Genomic DNA, 25,214 nt, shown 5'->3' on the forward strand with positions numbered 1-25,214 from the left:
AGATACTACAAAGGTATAAAAACAAAGCTTATCGTTTACATCTGCCCCAGGCCCTTCCCTTGCCCATGTACTGCCACCCCCAGGTGACCAAGGGTGACACGGGTATGCTCTTCCACACCCTTCACCTGGCTGACACAACCATATGCAAGCATGTGTAGACCATGCGATTTCGTTTAGAGCTGGCATTTTGCAACAGGCTGTGCAGGATCCCAGCCCCCATCCCCCCACCCCCACAACCCTTGTCAACTTGCCCCTGAGTCCGCAATCTCAGCAGCTCCTCTCTCAGCCTCCTGATTCCCCCAGGACCCTCCCTCCCCACTCACAACATCATGTCCACCCCAGGCAAAGGCTACCCCTGGCTGACCAGCTGAGCTGCTACAACAGGTGGGGGCTGTGTTGTTTATCAGAGATCTGAGATTTGAATTTCACAACTGTATCCCACAGCCTGGCTACCCCTCCCCCAAATTCAGAGTAGGTAGCCCACCGGTCCCCCTCCAGGAAGGTCATCCTTTGCCTGTCCTTAAAATGCCCGCCAAGGTCCACCTCACGATGTTCCAGGCTCTGTGCCAAGCTGCGGCACAACTGCTCAGTACGAAATACCAGTCCCCACACTTGACCAACACTGCACAGATTAATATTCACAGCTGGAACCGAATACTTCCTTGTTGGATTGAACCTGCTGGGATTTTAGGAGTGTGTGTACATTTGTTGTTTTGTTTTTGGCATAGAGAGACTGATGCAATCAGATTGCATATCTGAATCCTGCAGCAGAGCAAGGACCTGGGGGGGAGCGGGGGCGGGGAGGTTTCCAGGAGCCCATACAGGGACCTCCAAGCCTTGAGGTTCTCCAGCCTGGAGGGGAGCTTGCCAGTCATTCTTGTGCTTATTCCAACCTAGGGTGTCTTCAATCACTTTTGTGACTTTCATTTCTCAAGCTAAGAAGTTGGGGGAGGAGGAGACAAGATACATACATGTAGCTTCCTGCTGGCAGTTCCCTCTTCTTCCCACCCATTTCTCTTCTTGCTATCCCTAATGGCTCCAACAGGCAAGGGAACGGGGGCTTGGAGAGTTTAAGCAGCCTAGGCAAGCTCACTCAGCTGGAGAGCGGGGGACTGGCGCTCCACCAGAGCTCTGATGCCTAACCGCTATGGAGATGTTGATCTTCACCCACCACCCATGACTCCTGCACACGGGGAACTTCCGCTTCTCCTCGGTTCTCCCACAGCACTGGGAATGCATGCAGTTACAAGATCTATGCGTGCAAAATTTACAAGATTTATGCTCCCTCGCACAATGGGTTGGGAGCGCCCCGCCAGCCGGTCCACTTTGCCAGCTCCGCCCCTTTCTGCTTTAATCCCAGGGTATGGCCATGGGGGTTGCTTGGCAGGTACCGGTGGATGGGCACACACAGGGGTCTCTCTTCCCACTGCCTCAACCCCATTATAAAATCCAAAGATTGGGTTGGGGTTACTGAGTCTCAGAAGTTCCTTTGGCCCCTATTCCTGCGATCCTGGGTCAGGGCCCCAGACTTCAGATCCCAAACAGAGGCAAAGCCTATCATTGACAGCCTGCGTCAGAACTGACCCAACTCAATTTGTGGCTCTGAGGAGCCAGATGGAGGCTGGTCAGTAAGGGACATTGCCTACACTTGCCCAAGGCCCTCTGCTTTGGATTAGCTCAGCACCCCTCTCTGGACTCCCTTGGCAGTCAGGGTCCACACTTGCCTTCCCACATAGGCTGGCCACTGGAGTTTGGACCAAGGCTGGTCAAGGGGGTTCTTCTGGTCAAGCAACTGGTCTCACCCAGCACCATAGCCCCACCCCACAGTTTTAGAGAAAAACAAGAGCTAGAATAGGGACTGAGGGAAAGGAATAGCAGCTCTTCCTTCCAGGTAATATGAAGAGAGGGATCAGATGACAAGGAGGAGAGGCCAGTAGATCAAAACCACAGCTGGACTACCATGAGGCACCAGATGTCCTAATACCCACAAATAACCTCAGGTTCCCTTTTTATGGTTTTTGTTTTGGTAACAGCTTTATTGAAATATAATTCACATACCATAAATCCACCTGTTGAAAGAGCACAATTCAGAGCCCACAAGATGGCGGCAGCGTGACCTTCTGGGGCTGCTGGGCATGAGCTGTGTGGAGGCTCCAGGTGTTTCGGGGTGAGATCCTGGCCCACCAGGGAGAAGGTTACACACATCCGTCATGTTTATGATAATAAAGACTAGGAAAATTCGATTTGTAGGTCACCAGAAAGAGGCGAATGAAAACTTTGCCATTGATTTGATAGCTGAGCAGCCCATGAGTGAAGTTGAAAGTCATGTGATCACATGTGACAGCAGCAGCGGGGGCGGGGAAGGGGGCACCTGAAAGTGTATATAAAGCTGAACAAAGAAACTAAAAACTGGGACGTGTGGCTGTGGTGGACTGCAGCTGCGACAGCACCGTCACTAAAGCCAGCCCTGCACCTCGTCCAGTCTGCGCACGCGGGCTTCCCAGGGCACTGCTGGTGCCCAATAAAGGATGTTGTCATGGTGGGGGGCGGGGCGGGGAGAAGTATACAATTCAGTAATTGGGTGTAGTCACATGGCTGTGAATATACTAAACTATCACCACCATCAACTGTTAGAACATTTCGTCACCCCCAAGGAATCCCTGTACCCTTTGCAGTCACCCCCTATTTCCTACCGCAACCCATTCCCCAGCCCCAGGCAACCAACCACTCATTTTCACTTCTGTACGGATTCATGTGCCTATTCTGGACATTTCATCTGAGTAAATTTTACAACATGTGGTCCTTTGTGTCCCACTTCTTTCACTTAGCGTATTTTCAAGGATCTTCCGTGTTGTGGCATGTATCAGTACCTTGTTCCTTTCTACTGCCAAATAACATTCCAGTTTTTATTTTTGTATCCCATATTTTATTTATTCACTCATCAGTTGGTAAGCGTTTGGATTGTTTCCACTTTGGGGCTATTATGAATATTCACGTGCAAGTTTTTTTGTGGATTTATGCATCAACGTCTCTTGGGTGTCTGCCAGGTGGGATCGCTGCCTCGTGGGGTAACTCTATCTTTACCCTTTTCAGGAAGTGCCAAATTGTTTTCCCAAGTGGCTGTACCGCTTTACATTCCCACCAGCAGTATATGAGGGTTCCGATTTCTCCACATTCTCCACAACACTCATTATTGTCTGACTTTTTTTTTTTTAATATCCATCCTCGTGGGTGTAAAGTGGTATCCCAGTGTGGTTTTGATTTGCATTTCCCTAATGACTCATGATGTTGACATCTTTACATGTGCTGATTAGTCATTTATATAACTTCTCTGGAGGAATGTCTATTCAAATCCTTTCCCCAAGTTTAACTGAGTTGTCTTTTTGCTTATTCAGTGTAAGAGTTCTTTGTATATTACAAAGAACAAAGATTTGTAAATTACAAATCACTTACCAGGTATATGGCTAACCCCTGTTTTCTTCCATTCTGTGGGGTGACTCTTTTTTTACTGTGTCCTTTGCAGCACAAAAGCTTTTAATTTTGATGAAGTTGAAGTTCAATTTATCTGTTTTTTTTTTCTTTTGTTGCTTTACTTCAAGTGTCATATGTAGAGAACCATCACCTAATCCAAAGTTAAGATTTATTCCTATATTTTCTTATGGTATTAGCTCTTACATATAGGTCTTTGATCCATTTTGAGTTAATTTTTGTATGTGCTGTGAACTATAGCTCTTTTGTTAGGTGCATATCTGTTTCTAATTGTCACCACTTAGATAATTAAACTTCTATCATGATAAAATGTCCCTCTTTATCTTTAGTAACTTCCTTTGTTTTAAAATCTATTGGGTCTGGGGGTGCCTGGGTAGCTCAGTAGGTTAAGCATCCAACTCTTGAGTTGGGCTCAGGTCATGATCTCACAGTTCATGAGTTCATGCCCTGCATCCAGCTCTGTGCTGGAAGCATGGACCCTGCATGGGATTCTTTCTCTCCCTCTCTCCCTGCCTCTCCCTGGCTTGCACTCTCTCTCTCTCTCTCTCCCTCTTTCTCTCTCTCTCAAAATAAATAAATAAACATTAAAAAATTAGAAAAAAAAAAAAAAAAACGGGGCACCTGGGTGGCTCAGTCGGTTAAGCAACCGACTTTGGCTCAGGTCATGATCTCACGGTTCATGAGTTCAAGCCCCGCGTTGGGCTCTGTGCTGACAGCTTGGAGCCTGGAGCCTGCTTTGGATTCTGTGTCTCCCCTCTCTCTCTGCCCCTCTTCCACTCATGCTCTCTCTCTGTCTCTCAAAAACTGAATAAATGTTTAAAAATTTTTAAATAAAATAAACAAATTAAAAAAAAAAAAACCCAAAGATACAAATAGATGTAAAAAGCTATATCATGCAAATAGCAACCATGAGAAAACTTGAGAGGCTATACTAATATCAGACCCAGTCGATTTTTTTTAAGGTTTAAAGCAGAAAGTTTATGTTTAATATATACAGTAAAGGTGAATTTAAATTAACCATTAGATTTCTAACATATACCATCATCATAATACTTTTTTAATTGAAACACAATATTGTATTAGTTTCAGGTGCCCAACATAGTGATTCCATATTTATATACATTACAGGATGGTCACCACCAAGTCTAGCTGCCATCTATCACATACAAAGTTGTGGGGTGCCTGGGTGGCTCAGTCAGTTAAGCGTCCGACTTCAACTCAGGTCACTATCTCTCGGTCTGTGAGTTCGAGCCCCGCGTCGGTCTCTGGGCTGATGGCTCAGAGCCTGGAGCCTGCTTTGCATTCTGTGTCTCCCCTCTCTCTCTGCCCCTCCCCCATTCATGCTCTGTCTCTCTCTCTCTCTGAAAAATAAATAAACGTTAAAAAAAATTCAAAGTTGTTACAACATTATTGACTATATTCCCCTGTGCTATACTAGACCCGATAGATTTTTTTTTTAATTTTTAAAAATGTTTATGCATTTTGAGAGAGAGAGAAAAAGAGGGAGAGAGAGAGAGCACCCTTATATCTTTAAATCTAAAATCTGTCTCCTATAGATAGCATATTGTCGGATATTGGTGTCGGATCTGATGATCTCTGCCTTTTAATTGGATTCTTTAATCCGTTCACATTATTGATAGTTGTATTTGCCATCTTGCTAGTTTTCTAAATATCTCATGTCTTTTTTGTTCCTCTATTTCTCCCAGACTGCCTTCTTTTACAATGTGAGAGATTTAAATTATTCCTAAATGATTTTTTTTATACCTATTTATTTAGTAGTTTTCTTAGTGGTTGCTCTAGGCTAACTGTGGACAGCTTACTATACTGTCTTCCTGTCCCGTCCAGGTAAGATGTCCCCAGGGAAGGTCCTGGGCCGAGTGTGTGGGCAGGAAAGCTGCCTGAGCAAGAATGGCCTTGGAAAAGGGATGCCACCGAGAAGGACTGAGGCATTGAGATGGCCACATGGTGGCCCCAGTGAGCGATACGGAGGATGCAGCTTTGATGGAGCATTTGGGGGGCTGCATGGCCCTAGGCATCACCTCGGATTTCCTGAGTCAGATGTTCAGGCCCAGGAAAGCAAGTGTCCTAAGGTCTGGGAGCAGCTCATTGGTAGCCCTGGGGTCAGGCTCCCCTGGCAACTGCCCCTGCTGCTCCTTCCTACACCTTAAGTACTTCTCGGTATAACCCCTGAGCTCGTCCACATTCCCTTCTGCCCCCAGAGACAAACAGGCTGTGGGGGCAGGGCTCAGTGGCAATGGTAGCTACCCTCTGCCCTTTCCCTAGAGTATCCTAAAATTCGAAGCCTGAGCTAAGCTGGGCTGGAGGGTAGGCAAAGCATGGAGTGGGGGGATTTGAACATGAGGAAGCTTGGCGGGGGACAGTCGCAGAAGGCTTCCGCCTATCTCATTCGACCAGCGGCTCTGCTAAGAAAGCAAACGGTCTCTATTGGAACCCCACTGTCAGTGCATCTGGAAATCTTTGGGAACAGACCTGGGAGCAGGGAACGGGTGGAGCACAGGACAAGGTGAAGACCGGGATCACTCACACACCAGGGATCAGTTCACTCACTGGGGATAGGGCCCCGTACTACTCACTCAGACTTCTATGAAGGCTGCGACTGAAGACTGGGTCGGGGCAAGGCTGAAGCATAATGAGGGGTACTCTGCCCTTGAACCCACACCCCAGGCCCCTGACCCTCATCCCAAGTGATGCTCAGTCCCATGATTTGCTGCCTTCCAAGCTCCAGTCCAAAGTAGAAGTGGGGGATGTGATGTCTGAGGACCCCCAAGAGAGACCTCTCAGAAGGGGACCTGCCTTACGCCTCCCACCCTCCCATCCTGACCCGCACCCCAACCCCAGTGCCGGTTCTTGGACTCCAGAAACTGAGCCTTCATGAGGTTTTCCCCATGAGATTTGGGGCTCCCCACCTCTCTGCCTCTGCCCCCTCGGACTCACAATAGCCTTCGCTAAACACCCAGCCTAATTGAAAGAGGCACAGGGTGCGGGAGGGGTGGTTTGCAACCTGACAAAGTATCTAGGTCAGATAATGCACATGTGCAAGTGTTCACGCGCCCAGCACAATGCCAGGCCCCTCCTGGCACCGCCAGCCGCGGAAGGGAAAGCCTCCCCCTCCCCATCAATCACCACCATCCCTACCTCCCAGGGCACTCTGAGAACATTCGAGGTCCCAAGGCCAAGCTCTGTTCCTCCCACCAGGAGGCTTGCGCTGGGGAGCTGGTGCTATTCTGCAGATGTGCACACTATACTAATCGGGGTGACAGGTCCCTCGGTCTCCAGTCTCCACCCTGCCGTCCCTCACCTCCCCTCCCCTGCAGCATCAACACCCAACTGAACCCAGCCCTGAGTGGCCCAGATGGAGAAGGTAGGGCCTTGGTGAGGGGTGGGGGTGGAGCTAGGGGGTGGGCAGCTCCTGAGTGTATTTCCAGTGAGAGGGAGGAGAAGCAAGGCCTTCCGGGCAGGGCAGGGCAGGGCCACACAGGCTCCCCAGTGCCTGATGGCACCCCCACCCCTGCCTTGGCCTCTGCTTCTCCAGCTCAGGGTCCTTTGCAGGGCCTCGAAGTGGGTACTTAGGAAACAGTCTTTAAAGGCCTAGAAGGGTGGAAATCCTGGGGAAAATAATCCACCTTTTTCTTAGTGCCAGCATGAGCCAGCCTCTTCCCATTATATCCGTCACTCATCCATCCTCAAATTTGTCATTCATTCATTCATTCGTTCATTCAGGAACTCCCAGCCTGGAAGAGCAGCTGGGAGGCTTGGTTGCCCCCTGGGGAGAAGCCCGAGGTAACCTTGGGCCCTAGGGTATATCCCCCAACCCCCCCCCCCCCATCAGATTCCTCCCTTTCTCTCTGCTTGCCACCCCTCCCCCCATCCATCCCCTGCTTTCTTCTGCCTCACTCCATGCCCCAAGAAGGCTGGCCTCCTCAGTCCGCATGCCCCTGGCTCTCTTGGTCTCTGGATTCTGGGTGGCTTTGGCTAGGGGGAGGCATTGGCAAGAGATAGGGGGACAGGGATACGGAACAGACAGTGCCGTCGCCTTGCTGTGGCAGGTCCTGGAGGTTGTCCCTCAGAGGGTAGTAATGGTTCCCGATGATGCTAAGCCCCGGGTGCCTGGACATTCCCCACTGGCTTTGGTAACCCTGTTTAACACTTCTGCGAACTTGCCTCCATTTAATGCCACCTGTGTCCTGCCAGGGCCCCAACTTGTCCGCCTGTCACCTGCAGCCACCCATACTGACCGTGGGCCCTTTGTCTGAGCCCCTGGGACAGTCAGGGAACTTGACAGAAGTCAGCCTCCGGAGAGCTGGGAGGAAGTCAGGGAGGCACAGCAGGGCCCTGACAAGCCAGGCTGGAGGGAGGGAGACACAAAGGGTAGGGACAAGGTGCCACTCCTGCCTTTCTGGGAAGGATGTATTCCTTTTCTTTGCTTCTCTTTGTTTAATTACGTAGAAATTTTATTTTAGGTTTATTTAAAGAGTTCTCTAAGACATATTTATCATATTTGGGTCTTTTGCTTGCATAAAAAGGAAACTACAAACTAAATTTGTTAAGCTATTCCTAAGACTTCTTGACATTTAGAATTTGGCTCTTCTTTTTTTTAATTACTTACTTAATTCATGTAATCTGCCCCCACAGCCAACGTGGGGCTCGAACTCACAACCCCAAGATCAAGTTTCATACGCTTCTCCTGAGCCAGTCAGGCGCCCATAGAATTTGGCCCTTCTGACTCACTTTTTAAAGTTTTGTCATTTCCATACAATAAAACTCATTCTTTTTAGTGTACCCACTAATTTTAGTCTTCCCACCACTTTGTGCTGCTCCTTTGTGGTCAGCCCCATCCCTGTACCCCCAACCCCTGGTCTGTTCTCTGATCCTACAATTTCTCATGGGCTTGTCCCTGAGGAAGAGAGGGTGAGGCAGCTGGGCAGTAGGCAGCCTCTCTCAGGGGCTGTGGTCATTCTCTGAACACCCGGGCCACCTTTCTACACAGACAACACCCTGGGGCCTGGGCACGGGAAGGAGGCCCCCAGCTGCCAACACCCTCCACCCTCCCCCTCACTTGTGTCAGGCCCAGTGGAGGGGAAGAGTTGGAGTCATGTCTAGGGGGTGCAGCTCCCCAGGGAGCCCTGGGTGGCCAGGGTGGACTGATCTGCATGCCTCCCTGGCTCTGACTGCCCTGGGGACTCAGCAAGGACAGGTGGTCGTAGGGAGGCAGCCACCCAGAACCAACAGAACACAGGACATGCCCTACCCAGCAGCTACTGCTACATTTATATCACTATCATTTCTTCTACTCTGTGTCAGTCACCAGGCTAGACCTCATCCTCACCATTGAACAGCAGCACTTTGTTGTTGACAGGACAATATTGACCCTATTTTACAAATGAGGACACTGAAGGCTAGAGAGGGTGAATACCTCTCCAGGCCATCCAGTTAGGACCTGAACCCCGGTGTGTCTGACTCCGGCATGATCAGACGTCATTTACGGTTTAGTGTGGTTCAAATCCCTGGCTAGTTGCTGTGTGCCTTTGGGTGAACCACCTAACCTTGCTGAACTTCAGGGTCTTCGTCTGTAAAATGAATGTGATACATTCTCCTGCCTTCTACGGTTGCCTTGAAAATCAAATGTGACCCCAGTGTTTGGTGCAAAGTAGGTTACATGTTAAATATTGGTAGGCGGTGCATTATTTCCCCTCAAATCCGTACATTAAAGTCCTAACCCAGTACCTCAGAATGTGGCCTTATTTGTACATAGGATCGTGGCAGATGTAATTATTTAGGTTAAGATGAAGTCATTAGGGTGGGCCCTAATCCATTATGACTAACATCCTCATGAAAAGGGAAATTTGGACACAGGACACAGAGATACGACATGGGGAAAGGCACCATGTGAAGATTGAGGCAGAGATCGGGGCGGTGCTTCTATCAGCTCGAGGATGATACTAAGACTACAAAGAAGTACACAGATTAACTTGTTCAAGTTCACGGGGTTAGCAAGTTTCTCAGCTTGCCTCTTTGTAAAGGGAGATACTAATAATGCCCACTTCATGTTGGCTGCTCCTGGCAATTCAATGCAGTAATAACATGAAACGTGCTTCGTAGCGTGTAGCATGTATTAAGGACTCATTAGGATCGTCTGGTTGTAGCTGCTCCTCAGGTCAGCCCAGCATGGGGCCTGCCCCCTCCACACCACATCCATTTCCAACACCGCCTTGACCCAGCATTCCCCCCTCCCTGGTGCTGCAGTGGGGCGGGCGGTGACCACTCCTGGCTCTTCTCCAAGGCCTGGGATAGGCTGTTCCTCTGCAAGGGGCCTGCGGCCCTACCGTCTCTCCCCTGAACCCCGGGCCCCGAATCGCAGTGAGGATGCAGGATTGGGCGCTTGCTCTCTGGATGGCCAAGTCCCAGGTGGGACCCAGGAGTCCTGGGATCGCTGTCCCCCTGCCCAGTTCTTTTGGACGCTCTATGACCTGCTACTTGCAAAGCCAAGCCTTTGCAGTGTGTTGGGGGGTGGGGGGTGGGCATGATGAAGAAGCCCCTGGGAGCTCTTTCCTGCTTGAGCAGGTGGCTCGTTCTTCCTGTCTCCGTGATGGGCCCCGGATAACTGTCAAGTCGTGTCAGTCCCCCTGCGGATCTGGAAGAATGCGCTGCCCCAGCCAAGAAGAAGGAGGATAGGCTGAGAGAAACAGGACAGACGTGGGCTTCCAGACTGGCACAGATCAGTGGAGACTCCTGAATCCCACATGCCCACCAGCATCCATGTGGTTGCAGTCGGCCTGGCATGGGGACTAGGGCGGGCATCAGAGTTCCAGTTGGCTCCTGGCTTGGAGACCTGTGAAACAATGAGGTTCTAGAACACTGGCCCGGTAAGAACCACCGCCAGACTCCCCTTCAGAGAGGCCTGACAGCCTCCTCTTTTCTGGGACCCAAGAGAACAGCGTAGGCCTGTCCTAGGAGCCTCTCAGGGTCCTTTAGCCCCTAGAACTTTGTGCTTTCTTGACTTTTCACTGCTGGCATCCAAAGCTACCAGAGCAGTAATCTGGGGACATCCCAACCCAGCACCCCCCCCCCCCCCGCAAGAGGCCTGACCCCCAGGAAATAGTAGTCCAGAAGTGTCTGCTTGGCAGGAATCAAGCACCTGTTCCTACAGTTCTGTTTGGCTCCCACCAACCCCCAGAGCTCCCACTCCTCCCCCCACCTCTAGCGGGAGATGCTCAACCCACACCCCCCCACCCAGCCTGCCTTGTGGAAGGCCAAAGAGGGGCAGCAGACATCCCCCTTCCACGATGAAGTGTTGAGAGGCCACTTAGGATGAATGTCATGCCTCGTGGCCCCATCCCATGACCTCATGCTTCAGCTGCTCCAGGCCACAGAGCACCTCTTCCGGAGTCCCAGAGCCAACCCTAGTCCTCTGTCATCTGCCTACCACCCTGAGGGCTAGATGTGAGTTGGGAGCACCCCTATGCCTTTGGGCTGACCCTGACATCCTAGACAGAATTGACTCCCTCCCTCACTTCTCACCTCAGACGGACACCAGTCCTGCCCCAGGCAGGGTCCCATGCACTGACTGGTTCTAAGCTGCAGGGACTTGAGATGGGTCTGGCTGATAAGCCCACTGCAGCCTGTGACCACAGAGTCCCCTACATGCCAACCAATGATGGGTAGACCTCATGGACCTGGATGGGACCCCTCTCCCTGGTGGGGACATATAAAGAGTCTAGGCTTCAATCAGGTCTTTTGGGGGACAAGAGAGAACACCAAGGTCCACAGCTGGATCCTATGAGGCCAAGTGGCCTCTGTCCCCATAAAGCAACTATTTGCGCTGCAGAAGCCTAGAAGATTTCCTCCTCTTTCTTTTCCTTCTTGTCCAGGTGCCTCATGCTCTACCAACAGGCAGGAAGGACGGGAGCCCTGATCTCTTCTGTGACAGCCCAGCAGTGGGGACGGAAGTGGTTTGAGTGAAATGCTGAGCTCAGCAGATTTTAAGAGTGCTAGAATCAGCACCCGTGCAGCAGTGGGGGCGGGGGTGGGGGTATCAGGATGTCTGGGTGGGGCATTCTGGCTCTAGAAGGATATGAGTGGGGGAGGGGTCAGCAGAAGAACCAGTGACAAATGCACTGAGATTCAGGGCAGTACCAAGGAGGGGGGACGACAGGAAGGCTCTGAGCTGAGCTAGGAGAGTCTCCACCATCTTTCTTTAAAGAGCTGATGAGACCTCCTGGCACTAATGAAATCCCAGGCAGGATCTGAGAGTCTAAGTGAGAGAGATGCTGAGACTGTAGTTCCTGAGGCGTTCCTGGGAGTACCAGGGCCTACTTGAGCTGTGGAACCAAGGTCCAGAGCAGAATCCATGGGAAAGGCGTGGAAGCCAGGCTGCAGGGGGTCAGGGTGAGGAAAGGTGCTGACCACAAAGGAAAAGGGAAGTAACATTTGTTCTTAAAAGGGCCAAGGGAGCAGAGAGCTGGGGCCTGGGATGATGGATGCAGGAGACAGCACGGTGTCTTAGGCCTCAGGCCATGTGAAGAGGTAAAGAGAGCTGCAAATTGGGAGACGAGGGGACATGAGGTCTAGAGACGTGCATGTGACTGTGCTGGCCAAGTGGGGGACTTCCAGGTCATGCCCCAGAAAGCTCTGAGGAGGTGGCAGTTGGTAAGAAATGGAGAAGAAGCCCCGATATGGCCTCCTGGGCGTCACTAATAATAAAGCTACCACTTGTGTGTTTACAAAGTCAAGAGCGGCCAAGTTAAAACCTAAGTCGGGTCATGTCGTGCCTCTGTTATCCTGCACAGTGACCCACGAGGACCCCCGATTTTGTTACTTAAGCATTTACTATCTCTCACCATAGATAGGGCAGGGCATTAGACAGAATCGCCTTTTGTTCTCCGTTTTATCCTGGCCTGAAGAAGGTGCTCACTGAGCATTTGTTGAATTTAGGCCCCACGGCCAACCTGCTACAGTGCTGTTATTCTCGCTTTACAGGTGGGAAATGGGGGTTCCAAGAGAGTTGGTGGTTTGCTCGAGGTCACACAATGCCTCAGTGGTAGACTGGGGAGTGACTCGGGCCTGTTAGACTCCAGAGCCCGGTGTTTAGCCAACAAGTTCCCAAAAAGAGGGGATATCCGAGGAGAAGGCCAGCCTGGGGAATCCCAAGGGCTGGGGCTGAGGGGGTGGGTCTCCTGGAGGGGAGGTAAGGGCAGCTGTAATTTGCACAGAACTGCATTGACGGGGGCGGGTCCAGAGTTGGGTGGGAGGTCTTGTCCCACTTACCCCTTACACCTCTATCTTCTCTCCCTACCGCTCACACTAGGCTTCTTTCAGTTCCCTTTGGTGACACAGCTCCCCCCACCCACATACTCATGCACCCTGGCTTCTACCGGAATCAAGCCTCCGACCACACCCTCAATCTGCCACCCCAGTCAGGGGAAGTGGGGGCAAGGGCTGGCTTACTGCTGGGAGTAAGGCTCCTGGGGCTGTGGAGGTCTGCTCCCATGTGGCCAGGCCCCGGTGGGGGGGTGTGGAGGTGGGGTGGGGGATGGAGAGTGATTGCATGGCAGGTGGTCAGGTGCACCCTCACTTCCCCTTTGCTTTTTCTTCACCACAGACAGCGTTGGGAGGCAAGGGGACCCTTCTGTTTTGGAAGAGCCTGAATGATGCTCTCTGCCCCTGCCCCTTCCTCGCCATCCCATGTCTCTGTCCCAGAGTGGTTCTTCGTTCAGATTCCCCGGGTCTGGACAAGGCAGGACCCTAGTGGAGCTCCCCTGTTGCTGGAACCTCGCGCCAATGCTATGAGCTTGGTAATATCATCTCCCCTTTACAGACAGGGAATGAGATTCACAGGACCTGCCCAAGGTCACTTAGCAACAGAGATAGATGTCAGCTCAAGCGTGGTGAACTTCATGTACACATAGCCCCTGCATGGTTCCTAACAAAGTCAGAGTCTCTAAGAGTCGGGTCCTCACCTGAGCTAGAGGGACAGTGTATAGGGGGCAATGTGCAGAATCCTAGAGTCTCATGGTCCCTCAGACTCTGTGTGGGGCATCTGACAATAAAAGAATTCTCTTGATGGCTATTGTTCCAGATAATTTTTTTCTGGACCAAATAGAATATTGTTTATCAAGCATAACTGGTCTCTGGTAAAAAAAAAAAAAAAAAGAAAAAAAAAAAGAAAAAAAAAAAAGAAAAAAAAAAAAGGTTCCCATTTTGTGATGGCCACTTTCAATTAAATGGCAGTTTCATTTTTACAGAAAAAAATATAAAACCATCTACCTACCCACATTTTCCCCATCCACACTCTTTAAATTTTAAAAACTATGAAATAGTGAAATATGCAGCAGATACTATTAATAAAACCCTTGTACATAATTAGATTTCCATTTTACATTAGGGCTGGGGGTTGGGGGAGAGGGAGAGAGATGCAGAAAAGAAGAAAAAAGACAACACATAGTAAGTAATGACACAGATTAGTAGTAAAGACGAACCCAGGTATTCCTAGAGGGAAAAGGGGAGGGGAGGGGAAGGCCAAAGTTCTGATTCATCAACTAATACTGGATTTGTGAAAAACACAGGAGCCTCTAAACTTTAAAGGGCAAATAATACTATCTAGAACTTATATATTGTAGTTGCTATCTAAAATTTGGTCAGTTAACTTGGAAATCTTCATTTATAAATTTTTTTTAATTACTATAGAAAACAATGAAAAAACAAGAGTAATCCCTGAGTAAGCTGATTCCAGTGGGCATCAGACTTTAAAATAAGAATTTCATAAGGGAAACCAATGAGGATGAACTTCAGAGCTCAGAAACCCGACGAAGGAGAGGAAGTCAAGGTAGGCTTTCCAGAGGAGGCCATGCTGAAACAAAATTCGGAGAACAGTCATTATCAAGCAAAGAATGCTCCAGGAGAAGGAACAGGACGTATGAAGTTTGGGGCCAGTGAGTGAGACCCATTTGTGAAATCAAAGAACGTTCAGAAGACAGATGGATGGTCAAGGTAGCAGTTAAGTGTGGGACAAGAGACCACGCACTGACCCTGAGAGGTCCCAAAGGCAACCAGGGAGGGAGAGCTGGGGCAGGCAGGTTGAGACTCAGAAAAAGGGACAGAATGGCTTGAGGATCCTTGTCTGCAAGCACGTCGAGGAGGGGGGTGTCCGGATCCAGGTGCCAGCAGCTTGGCCCTGGAGCGACCCTCCAAGAAGCGCCAGGCGGGCAGGGAGAGGACCGAGAAGCTACCTATCAGTCGGCCCTACCGCGCCCTCGTTTGTACTTTGTTGACGGCCTGTGTCTGACCCGAACTTGAACTCCCGGAGGGCGCGGGCTGGGGAAGTTCCCGGGCCCCGCCGAGCACTTTGGCTTCGTGGGGAGGGGGTCTGGGGCTGTCAAATGACTATTTTGCGGTTCCAGATTGCCGAAGGAGCCCAGTAGTCGGTCCAGGCCACCGCTCGGCCTGCCGTTTCCCCCAGAGGCCTTGGGCAGCACAGGGGGGGCCCGGCCTGGCCCGCTCTGCAGCCCTCAGTCGCCGGGTCAGAGCCGGGGGCGCCCAGGGTGGTCCCGAGGGGCAGGGCGGGGCGCCGCCGGCGCGCAGAGGCTCGGCGGCCGCGATCCAGGGGCGGGGGCGGGTGATGCGGAAGTGCCAGGCGAGCGGGAGGCGCAGCTCCGGGAGAGCGCAGCTCGGCCCCGCCGCCCGGCCCGTGCTCCCGGGCGCAGCCACGCGGGTGCATCGGAGACAGGTAGGTCTCGGCCGCCCGCGCTCCTCTCCGCGCCCTGCGGGCACCGGCCGGCGGCGGGCGGGGAACGGAGGTACGGCGGGCGCGCGGGAGGGGTCCGCGTCCGGCTCCTCCGGGCGCTCTAGCTCCCGCGGTGGCGGGGGGGAGAGGGGGCGCCCACGGCAGGGCGTGCCCCTCCGGTCTGGTGGCCTCCAAGGTGCTTCCTACGTCCGGATCAGCCTGGGGTGCCTCACACCCGCAGCCTTCGTCCCTCAGGCACCCGGGGAGCCCGGGGACCCGGCGGAGGGGTCACCGCTGCCAGGAGCCCCAGGTCTACTCTGCTCTCCCTCCGTCTCGCCGCCGCAAGGATGGGGAGCGCCCGGGCGCCCGACAGCGGTCTGGCTTGAGTCGTAGAGGGGTGAGCCCCTATTCCCCCCTTTTGCGCGCTTCGCATCTCTTCCCCGGGCACCTGCCAATGACAGGAATTCGGGCAGAGTGTGTGGGAAGATGGTGTCGGGCGGAGGCGCCGTCTTTTGACTAGCGGCCGAGAACAAGAGGCACTGACCCTCCTAGCAGAGAAGAATCACGGGGCGCACTTCTTGGACTAGTTTCCTTACATACTTCCCTCGAACTTAAAAACAAAACGAGTCTAAAAGTACAGGGAAAGTGAGATGACTGTGGCCGACGCGGGTAGAAGGTGCCCGCCACCGCGCCCAGTACTCTCTGGGCAGTCTCTGAGCAGGGGCAGGGGATGGGCGGCGGGCACGGCAGGGTGGGGGAAGAGACAGGGGGCGCCATCAGCCCGCGGAGCGTTCCAAGAGGCAGAAGCTGAGCCCGCGCCCCGGGGGTGGATCCGCGGGATTGGCCTGGGCTCCCCGCGCGCCCCAAACGGGGATAAGTGACCAGGACCTGCCAGGACGCAGGCGGGGCCGATGGAGGAGAATAGAGGGGCAGCAAGGCCACAAGCATCGTCCCGCCCTCCCTGGAACTAGCTGGTGGGGGGCGCTAAGGCTCTGTCAAGTGCGGGGAGGCACTGGGAAACCACCCTTTTTTGCCTAAAGGCCTTACTTTGGGGTTTCCCCCTGCACCCTGGCCTTCCCCTGAAGGAAGCCTAGAGAGGCATCTGGGCCTCAGGTTGTCTCGGGATGTGGTCAACTCACCTGGAGGCGGTGGGATTTAGGGTCACGCCAGGCGCAGGGAACCCTTTGCCTTATCCCTGAACTTAGTGTGGGATTTACCGGGAGGCTGTGTGCATCAGACAGGTAGCAAGGGGCTTGCTGCTCCTCCCACTACCGGGCTGCAGAGCTCCTCCCCTAGGGGGTCCCTGGTCTCCGCAGGGTTCCGGGCTCCTCAGGTGGTTGGCTTCGGGGATTCCAGGGCCTTGGTGTGAATTGTGGGGCTTTCCTACCCCAGCAGAGGTTCCTGGGCTGCCCTTCTCGATGCTTCACTGTTACAGAATTCACCCATAAGGGCTTTCTCAGGTCCTCAGCAGCCCACACCTTTTCCTTATTTCCATGGAAACGGATGCAGGTTCTTCTGGCTTTCCCCACTCTCCGGCGCTCAAATCCTAGGTGTGGGGGCCGCAGAAATGTCACCCCAAGTCTCCAGAAGGCACACGTGTTCAGCTGTCAGTGAGTCAGGGCAGACCCCCTGGTCAAGCCCGCCCTCTACTGAAAAATCAAGTCCTCCCACCGGCAGAGCACAGTGTGGATGGACTTTCTGAGAGCTGTGCAATAGCTCCTGAGGTGCCCCGGAAGTCTGGGCCACTATTTCTACCTGGAGGAAAAGTGGGATGGGGCCCAAACGCATTGAAATTCAGAACTCTTGGCATTAGGATAGTCTGAATCAGATCTAAGCCCACCCCTAGGCAGGAGGAAGCCTCGTTGGGAAACACACTGAGCCTGGGCCTGGTGCACCTGAGGCAGATCTTTCTTTGGCCTGCTTGCCGGATACCCTCCCTTGGCCCTGGCTGCTTGTTATGGGAGCCCTTTCTCCATACTCCCCTCCTTAGAATACCCGAAGGGATTGTACATTACTGACGTGAATAATTTCAACATCTTTCTACTGAACAGCACTGCTGGGCCAGGCTAGGCGGCCGGGGAGGGAGTCACCCTAACTTCCTCCTTGCCCTGGGCAGAGAGAGGAGTAGGCCTGTCTGGTCTCCCAGCTCCATCACCCCTGGCGCAGCTGCGGGCCTGACCGTATCGGGGGCTGGTTGTCAGGGAAGCTTGCCTTCCCTTCTGGGTCACCAGAGCTTTCCTCTGTCCACTTCACATAGCCAGAATGGTAGCTCTTGGTGGCTATCACCAGTCATTCTAGGACCACGGCCTCTCGTCTGAGGATGCAGGTGGGAGCTACAAATACAAATGTGGGGATGGGTGAGGCCATCCCCAAAGCTGTGAACAAGACCAAATGTACAGTGACCGTCAGCAGGGGACTGGGGAATGGGCTACGGGGTGAGGGATTGAGAATTTGGTCTTGGGGACCCAAATGTGAATTTTTCCATGTAGCTTTCCCCCAGTTCACAGTGAGTCAGATTTCCGAGTTGTCTGTTCTGGCCACTTTCATTTCCCCTGGGGCTGGGTGGAGGCTGGTGTAGAAAGGGGAACTGAACCCTCAATCTTTTAAGGCCTGGGGGCAGGGCTGGGGGCTCTCCTAAACTCCCTGTCCTAGCCCAGAGCTGGGCACTGCCCTGAGGAGAGGCCCGCAGATGGAGACTTCTTAGCAGCGTGGAGGTGGCACTTAGCAACCACAGCCAAAAAGGTACTGGGCAGGGAAACCGAGGTTAGGGCTCCCAGCAGGCCTGGAATGGTAGGGTCCAGGCCTGAGAGGTCATCTTGGTCAATCTGCCACCTAAGGCAGGCCACCTGGAAGCCCACCTGGGCATAGGTACCCCCCAGAAACCAGTGGCTCCCAGGCCGAGCCTATTGATTGCATAGCTTTAGCTGTTAAAATTTTTTTCAACCTGGGTCTAGTCTGCCTCAGTGGAGGCTGTCCAGGTATTGACTCAAACCCTAGTCCTTTTGTCACATGGTGGTGCCACAAAGGATAGCTCTTGTCCCTACCCACTAATCCAAACGCCCTAGTTCCTTCAGCCATTCCTTCCCTGACAGGCCTGCCCCCCCCTTGGACCCTCGCCTGTGTCACAGCCCCAGTGGCCTTCCTCATGTCTGGTCTTAACCCCCCTCAGAGGAGGATCCTGGAGAGAGCAGGGCTGGTTGGGGAGAAGTAGCTGGAGGACAGAAGCTTCCAACATCTGAGGTATATCAGTTGGCTGGTATTTCTCAAGTCCCACTTAAGGCTGCTGCCCTGGTGAGGCAGGAGGTAGACTGAGTGGGCTGATGGGATTTCTCTCAAGATGTCCAGGTGTGGGGAAGCTTCATCCTTGGAGGGAAACTGAGGAAGAAAGGAAGCTCTGAAGAGTGGGTGTGAAAACCCTTCCTCCATTCACATGCTGGGACTTGGTCTTTGGCCAAGTTTCCTAGAAGGGGGCATAGTGAGGGAGTTCTCCGGATAAGGAGAGGGAGGGCAGAAGGGGTGGGGAGAGGAGGGGAGCAGGGTGGGGCAGGAAGAAAGCTAAGCAAGGAAGTGGCATCGGCTGCAGATGGCCTTCGGTTTGACCCCACACCGAGCTCTGGAGCGCCTGTTGCACCGGTTTGCCCCGTCTGAAGCAAGGGGACTGGCTTTTTGTCCCCGTGTATCAGTCACTCACCGGCTGTGGGCTGCCTAGCCGTGGAGTGAGGCAGCGATGGGCTGCCCTGTGCCTTTGGGCCGCTGCAGCCTCACAGCAGCTGGGGAATTGATGCCCCACCTGGTAAAGCATGCCTGGACGGGGCACGCATGCATCCCCTCTATCTGAACCCCACCCCCTCTCCCACCTCCCAAACACAAAGCAGATGCAGTGACCCTGTGACCAGAAAGCTGACAGTTGGAAGAGAATTGGCCGTGAGCATCTGGGCAGACCAGAGAGGAAGAGGAAGCCAGCAAATCCCTGGCTTGGCCCCCTTCACATCTTCCTGCTGCAGGGAGCGGCCAGCTGCAGAGCTTCTGATGTCCCCCTCTGGCTTTCTCCTGCAGATCCCTTTGCCATGAACCAGCCGGCCCCCAGGCCCCCCCCTCCACCCCGCCGTGTGCGACTCAAGCCCTGGCTGGTGGCCCAGGTGAACAGCTGCCAGTACCCAGGGCTTCAGTGGGTCAATGGGGAGAGGAAATTCTTCTACATCCCCTGGCGCCATGCCACACGGCACGGCCCCAGCCAGGACGGAGATAATACCATCTTCAAGGTAAGCCCAGGATGGGGGTACTCCTGGACTTCTGATGCACCCCCTCCCTAGAAGAGGACCTCCCCATACATCTTAAACTGACTGCTGTCCCAGCTGCCTTGCCGCAGGCGACCACAGGCTTGGACTAAGGGGAGGCAGGCATAACCACCGTGTGCCTTTTTTTTTTCCTAACGGAGCCACAAGGTGCCCCTAAAGTGTGCTTTTAAAAAAAAATTTTATGTTTATTTGTTCATGAGAGAGAGAGAGAGAGTGTGTGTGTGAGAGAGCAAGAGAGGAAGAGAGAGAGAGGGAGACAGAGTATCTCCCGGGCCCGATACCGGGCTCAAACCCATGAACTGTGCAATCGTGACCTGAGCCTAAGTCGGACGCTTAACTGACTGAGCCACCCAAGCACCCCTGCAGTGTGCCTTTTTTTAACCTTGTGCCCAGAGCAAGGTGGGGACTGAAAGGCCCCCAGGAGACCTTCCTGTAACTCCTCCTCCTCCTCCCTTTTCTTGTCACTTTCTCATCACACGAGTATGTGTGCAGTGTGCGTGTTTGAAGTGCACATAACAACTATGGATATTTTTTGCTTGTATGTTCAGTTTTCTGCATATGTGTCTATAAAATTCAAAAATGGAATCAACCTGGAATATTCTGCACTTTTCACCATCCAACATCGGAACCAGCTTTCCTCTGCCCTAAATGCCACGTCACTTTCCGTGACCAGTGCGGGGCTTAGCAGTTTAGATATCCAAACCCAGTTTTTGGACACTTCACATTGCTTAGTGCTTAGTGTTTCAGTGTCGAAGACCCGTTGCCACGGAAACCCTCTAAACTCTTACCCTTTGTATATCTTAAATGATTTTCTTTGGGATTAGTTCCTAGAGTTCAACACTGCTGCGTCAAAGAGAATCCTTATTTTTAAACATTTGGATAGGGTCTCCTTAGTCTTTGCAGGTTGATATTTACCCTTTGAAGGTTCTTTTCAAATCCGTTTCTTATTTTTGACGAGGTAACACAATTCAAAATTTAAAAAGTGTAAAATGGTTTGCAGCAAAGTCTCCCTCCCACCCCCGTCTTCAGCCACCCATTCCCTCTCTGGAGGCAGTTAGTATTGTCAGTGTCTTGTTTATCCTTCCTGAGAGATTTTTGTGCATGTGTGCAGATATGTACCTATCTTTTCTCCTTTTTACAAAATGATAGGTGTATACATACCCTCCTGTACCTCGTATTTCTTGAAGATTATGACATGTTAGGATATCAAAAGCCCCCCCTCCTTTTTTTCTTGCTGCCCACTATCCCGTTCTAAGGACTGGCCATAATTTAACTAGTTCCCATTGAGGGACATTTATTTGGGGTCTTCCACTTTTACAAAGAGTGCTGCAACGAATAAACCTTGTTTACGTGCAGAATTTTGTGCGGATGCTTCTGTACCCCTAGGATAAATTCCTGGAAGTCGAATTGCTACATTAAAGGGAAGAAACCTTTGTAATCCTGGTATTAGCCAACTGACCCTCAAAAATAATACCAACGGCTAAAGTGTATGGAGCCCGTCCAAAGTGCAGGCACAGTTCTGAGAGCTTTGTGGGCCTTGGAGTCTCTGCTACCACCCTGTGAGGTGGGCACTGTGATGCACTGTGATCACAGCAAAAAGAGGCAAAGTGACATGCCCCTGGCACAAAGCTGGTGGGTGGCAGTTTCCAGATTCAAACCCGGTCCCACTCCAGATCCTATGTTCTCATCCACCATTCTCCTTAGAGATTTTACCTTACTTACCCTTGCAGGAGCAGTGGATAAGATGCCTTTCAAAGCACTTAGGTTTCCTTTAGTTTCTTGGAGCCCTAAGGGCTGGGAAGGCCTAGAGTCGTATCCCCTACCTTGCAGAGGGACACCCAGGTCAGGCTGTGTGTCCCTGAAGGTCTCACTGGCTCAGCAGTGACTCCCAGAGGCCAGGAGGGGCTGGGGCTTTGGCGAAGGTCGAGGTTCTCTGTCGTTGCCTTATCTTTTCTTCCTGCCCAGGCCTGGGCCAAGGAGACAGGAAAGTACACCGAAGGGGTGGACGAGGCAGACCCGGCCAAGTGGAAGGCCAACCTGCGCTGTGCCCTTAACAAGAGCCGTGACTTCCGCCTCATCTATGATGGACCCCGGGACATGCCACCTCAGCCCTACAAGATCTACGAGGTCTGCTCTAATGGCCATGCTCCTGCAGGTATCACGCCTAACCCCATGGGCCACCTAAGGAAACTGTGCGGGAAGGGGCAGGGCCCTGGGCCTGCGAGGTCATTACACCCCGGGCTTCCAGGAGTGGCCTGCGACGGACCATTTGTGAGGCCCGGGATGGCCTGGCACAGACCAGGCTTTGTGTCTATCTTGCTCACCTTGCCCTTGTTCTTGGCTCCAGTGAGTGTAGGTCTAGTGGCCTAAGGAGCTTAGTGCCATGGGGTCAGAGAGGTCCCTAGTGATTCCTGGTGGCTGTGTGGCCTTCCACCTTCCTGTTTGGGCAGCTCTCGGCAGGGAAGAAGCCACAGCAGGAGCTGCCCCATGGAGCCCTGATGGCCTTCTCCCATCTCCTCCTCCTCCACTGACTGCGTTTCTGTTTTTGTTTTCTCTCCCTGCTCTGCAGAGTCACAGCCCAGTGAGGATTACGCTTTTGGTGCAGGAGAGGAGGAGGAGGAGGAAGAGGAAGAGGTGAGCTCTGGGCCACTCTTGGCAGTGTCTGCGTGCACTGACATGGTGGGCTTTGTTACGGCCTTTCTGCTGTCCTGCTCTGCTTTAGGATTAAGCGGCCCCTTTCCTCCAGGGCCCTACTGCCCTTTCTGTAGCTCTTCTCTGGAGCTTCTTCTTGGGAGTTCTGATAGGAACACAGTCAGCACCCTGAATCTCCTTAGGGTTTTGTTGGCACAAAACAGGACCAGATGTCATCTGACACGCCCTCAGGAGTTGGGGCTGAGTAGGTATTACTACCTGTAGAAGGCAGATGAGGAAACGGAGGCCCTGAGAGCTCACTGACCTGCCTGGGAGGGCAGAGCTGGGACTGGAGGCAGGGTCTGGCCTTGCTAAGCTGAACACTGGGGAATTGCCTTTTGTGGTGCTCATGTGTTATTTCTCTAGCATCAGATCAATTCATTAACCTGGCCTCCCTTCTCTCTCTCTGGCCTCTTCCCTTCTCCTTTGCCTGTCTTCTCTTCAGCTCCAGAGGATGTTACCAAGCCTGAGCCTCACAGGTGGGGTTGGGAGGTGGTGTGGTTGGGGGCCTAGAGTAAGGAGAAGCTGCAGGTACCACAGGCACCTGGGAGGGGGCTGAAGGGAGGCCCAGGGCCAAGAGTAGGTGGGCCTAGGGGGCGGTTACCAGAAGTGGCATTAAAGCTCTGTTTGCCCCCACCCTCTGTAGAAGCAGTGCAACCTGGCCCCCCCATGGCACCCTATTCCTTACCCAAAGAGGATGTCAAGTGGCCACCCACTCTCCAGCCACCTGTGGTGCTGGGCCCTCCTGCACCAGACCCCAGCCTCCTGGGCCCCACCCCTGGCAACCCTGCTGGCTTTGGGGAGCTTCTCCCTGCGGTCCTGCCGAGCCTGCAGCCTGGGTCCCTGGCTGCCAGCCTGCCCCCCACAGGCGAACAACTCCTGCCCAACCTGCTGATCAGCCCCCACATGCTGCCTTGTAAGGACCCACAGGAGAGCTGCGGCGGGGGGGGGGGGGGGGGGGGGGGGTGCTGTGTCCAAAAACAGTGCTGGGGGGGGGGGGTTTGGTTGGTTTGCAAGAAGGGTGGAGGATGAAGAGCAAAGATGCTCAAGCCAGTCCCTCCTTGGGTGGGGGGGGGGGGGGGAGACAGAAGTGGGAGAGCTGACTAGATGGCCTGGCTGCTGGGCAAAGAGCAAGTCAGTGGGCTGCAGAACGAGGAGGCACAGGGCTCACAGACTGGGCGGGCCTGCCCTCTGCCCCACAGTGACTGACTTGGAGATCAAGTTCCAGTACCGGGGGCGGCCACCCCATGCCCTCACCATCAGCAACCCACAGGGCTGCCGGCTCTTCTACAGCCAGCTGGAGGCCACCCAAGAGCAGGTAGAGCTCTTTGGCCCCGTGAGCCTGGAGCAAGTGCGCTTCCCCAGCCCTGAGGACATCCCCAGCGACAAGCAACGCTTCTACACAAACCAGTTGCTGGATGTCCTGGACCGCGGGCTTATACTCCAGCTGCAAGGCCAAGATCTGTATGCCATCCGCCTGTGCCAGTGCAAGGTGTTCTGGAGCGGGCCCTGCGCCTCAGCCCACGGCTCACAGCCCAACCCCATCCAGCGGGAGGTCAAAACCAAGCTCTTCAGCCTGGAGCATTTTCTCAATGGTGAGGGACCCACATTATGTTCCTCCTGGCTTCCTGTCGTCCAGGAGCATGGTTCTAGCCTCTAAGGGTCTTGATCTTGCTGCAGAGCTCATCCTGTTCCAGAAGGGCCAGACCAACACCCCACCACCATTTGAGATCTTCTTCTGCTTTGGGGAGGAGTGGCCTGACCTCAAACCCCGAGAGAAGAAGCTCATCACTGTACAGGTATACCACCATCTCATCTCTCAAGTCCCCACTCTGCTTTGGCTTGAATATTGGGAAATCCTGGGGCTCAGCTCTTGCCCCAGGGTGGAGGCTCAGGGCTCTCTGAGCAGTGTGAACTTGGCGGCCAGTGATAATCAAGGCCCAGGGCTATCCACACGTAACTAGCCTTTGTATGAAGTAGAAATTGGTGGCCCTTCTTCCTGATGGATGCCTCAGGCACAACTAGATTTGACAGTCCCGCCAAGGTTCTCCTGTCCCTCTTTGCCTCCCAGGTGGTGCCTGTAGCAGCTCGGCTGTTGCTGGAGATGTTCTCAGGGGAGCTTTCTTGGTCAGCTGATAGTATCCGGCTACAGATCTCAAACCCAGACCTCAAAGACCACATGGTGGAACAGTTCAAGGAGCTCCATCACATCTGGCAGTCCCAGCAGCAGTTGCAGCCTGTGGCCCAGGCCCCTCCTGTGGCAGGTCTTGGTGCTGGCCAGGAGGCCTGGCCGATGCACCCAGTCGGCATGCAACAATGAGACTGCGGATAGTGACTGGCACGGGCTTCCCAGGTGTCTGTGTGGATTCATGTGGAGGTGCAATGGCCCCAGTTGGCACCTGATTGGCTCGCAGGTCCTCTCTCTGGGTCTTCTGGAAGTGGATTTGTGCTAAGGAGAGGGAAGAGAGCTCTGTGTTCCAGGCTCTCCTCGCAGCATCTGAGGGAAGCTAGAAGCCACTTTTGCTTTCAGGGCTCAGTCTTCCTGGATGTGCCTCGCCTCTGCTCACTCTGGAGGAACTCAGCCATCAGCCCCAGTGAGCAGAGAACTCCCCCAACCCTAGGGGCCTAGCTGAGAGGGATCTGTCCCAGAGTGGCCCACCCTTGTGGTTGCCCCCCAATTCCTCAGGCAAAAACAGTCAAGTGCTGTGGGCCATGCTCTCTCAACAGGGCATGGGCCTGATCTGATTTGGGGGTTCCCTAGTTTGAGCCTCACACCCTCATATCTGAGACAGATATGCACATAGGTATTATACCAGATGCTTAAGGCTGGCAGCTACCTCCTTGAAAGAACATGGAATAGAAGTGGAATTTTATGTATTTTTCAATTAATAAATATTGAAAAGATCCAGTTGCTTCCATGCTGTTCTACCAGACCCGATTTCTGATATCAGCTGGCTTTATTTCCCCTAGCACCTGCCCTCCATCTCTGGGGCCAT

The 25,214-nt window shown here is 53.2% G+C and overlaps 2 protein-coding genes across 10 annotated transcripts in view; one reads left to right on the forward strand and one right to left on the reverse strand.

The window, feature by feature from the left end:
• Nucleotides 1-10,333, reverse strand: part of LOC123606832 (kielin/chordin-like protein) — a 39,252-nt gene extending 28,919 nt beyond the window's left edge. For 6 of the 8 annotated variants that reach the window (XM_045495573.1, XM_045495572.1, XM_045495576.1 and 3 more), the window contains exons 1-2: nt 10,204-10,330; nt 2,059-2,175 (exon numbers count right to left, since the gene is read on the reverse strand). The gene's annotated coding sequence lies outside the window, so the exon portion shown is untranslated. Of the gene's footprint in view, nt 1-2,058; nt 2,176-10,203 lie in introns of all 8 variants that reach the window. The other 2 variants (XM_045495582.1, XM_045495581.1) reach the window with 1 other exon arrangement.
• Nucleotides 10,334-14,934: 4,601 nt separating this feature from the next.
• On the forward strand, nt 14,935-25,126 carry IRF5 (interferon regulatory factor 5). Of its 2 annotated transcripts, none has more exons than XM_045495590.1 (9): nt 14,935-15,232; nt 19,286-19,491; nt 21,493-21,682; nt 22,097-22,161; nt 22,664-22,697; nt 22,865-23,134; nt 23,421-23,813; nt 23,899-24,017; nt 24,290-25,126. In XM_045495590.1, the coding sequence occupies exons 2-9, from the start codon at nt 19,297-19,299 to the stop codon at nt 24,536-24,538; spliced, it is 1,515 nt and encodes a 504-aa protein (XP_045351546.1). In that variant the 5' UTR covers nt 14,935-15,232; nt 19,286-19,296; the 3' UTR covers nt 24,539-25,126. The 2 variants fall into 2 exon arrangements, with proteins under 2 accessions (XP_045351546.1, XP_045351547.1); XM_045495591.1 differs by lacking the exon at nt 14,935-15,232 and adding an exon at nt 16,568-17,971.
• Nucleotides 25,127-25,214: the final 88 nt, after the last annotated feature.

The sequence above is a fragment of the Leopardus geoffroyi genome, chromosome A2 (genome assembly GCF_018350155.1).
Source record: "Leopardus geoffroyi isolate Oge1 chromosome A2, O.geoffroyi_Oge1_pat1.0, whole genome shotgun sequence".
Lineage (NCBI taxonomy): Eukaryota > Metazoa > Chordata > Mammalia > Carnivora > Felidae > Leopardus > Leopardus geoffroyi.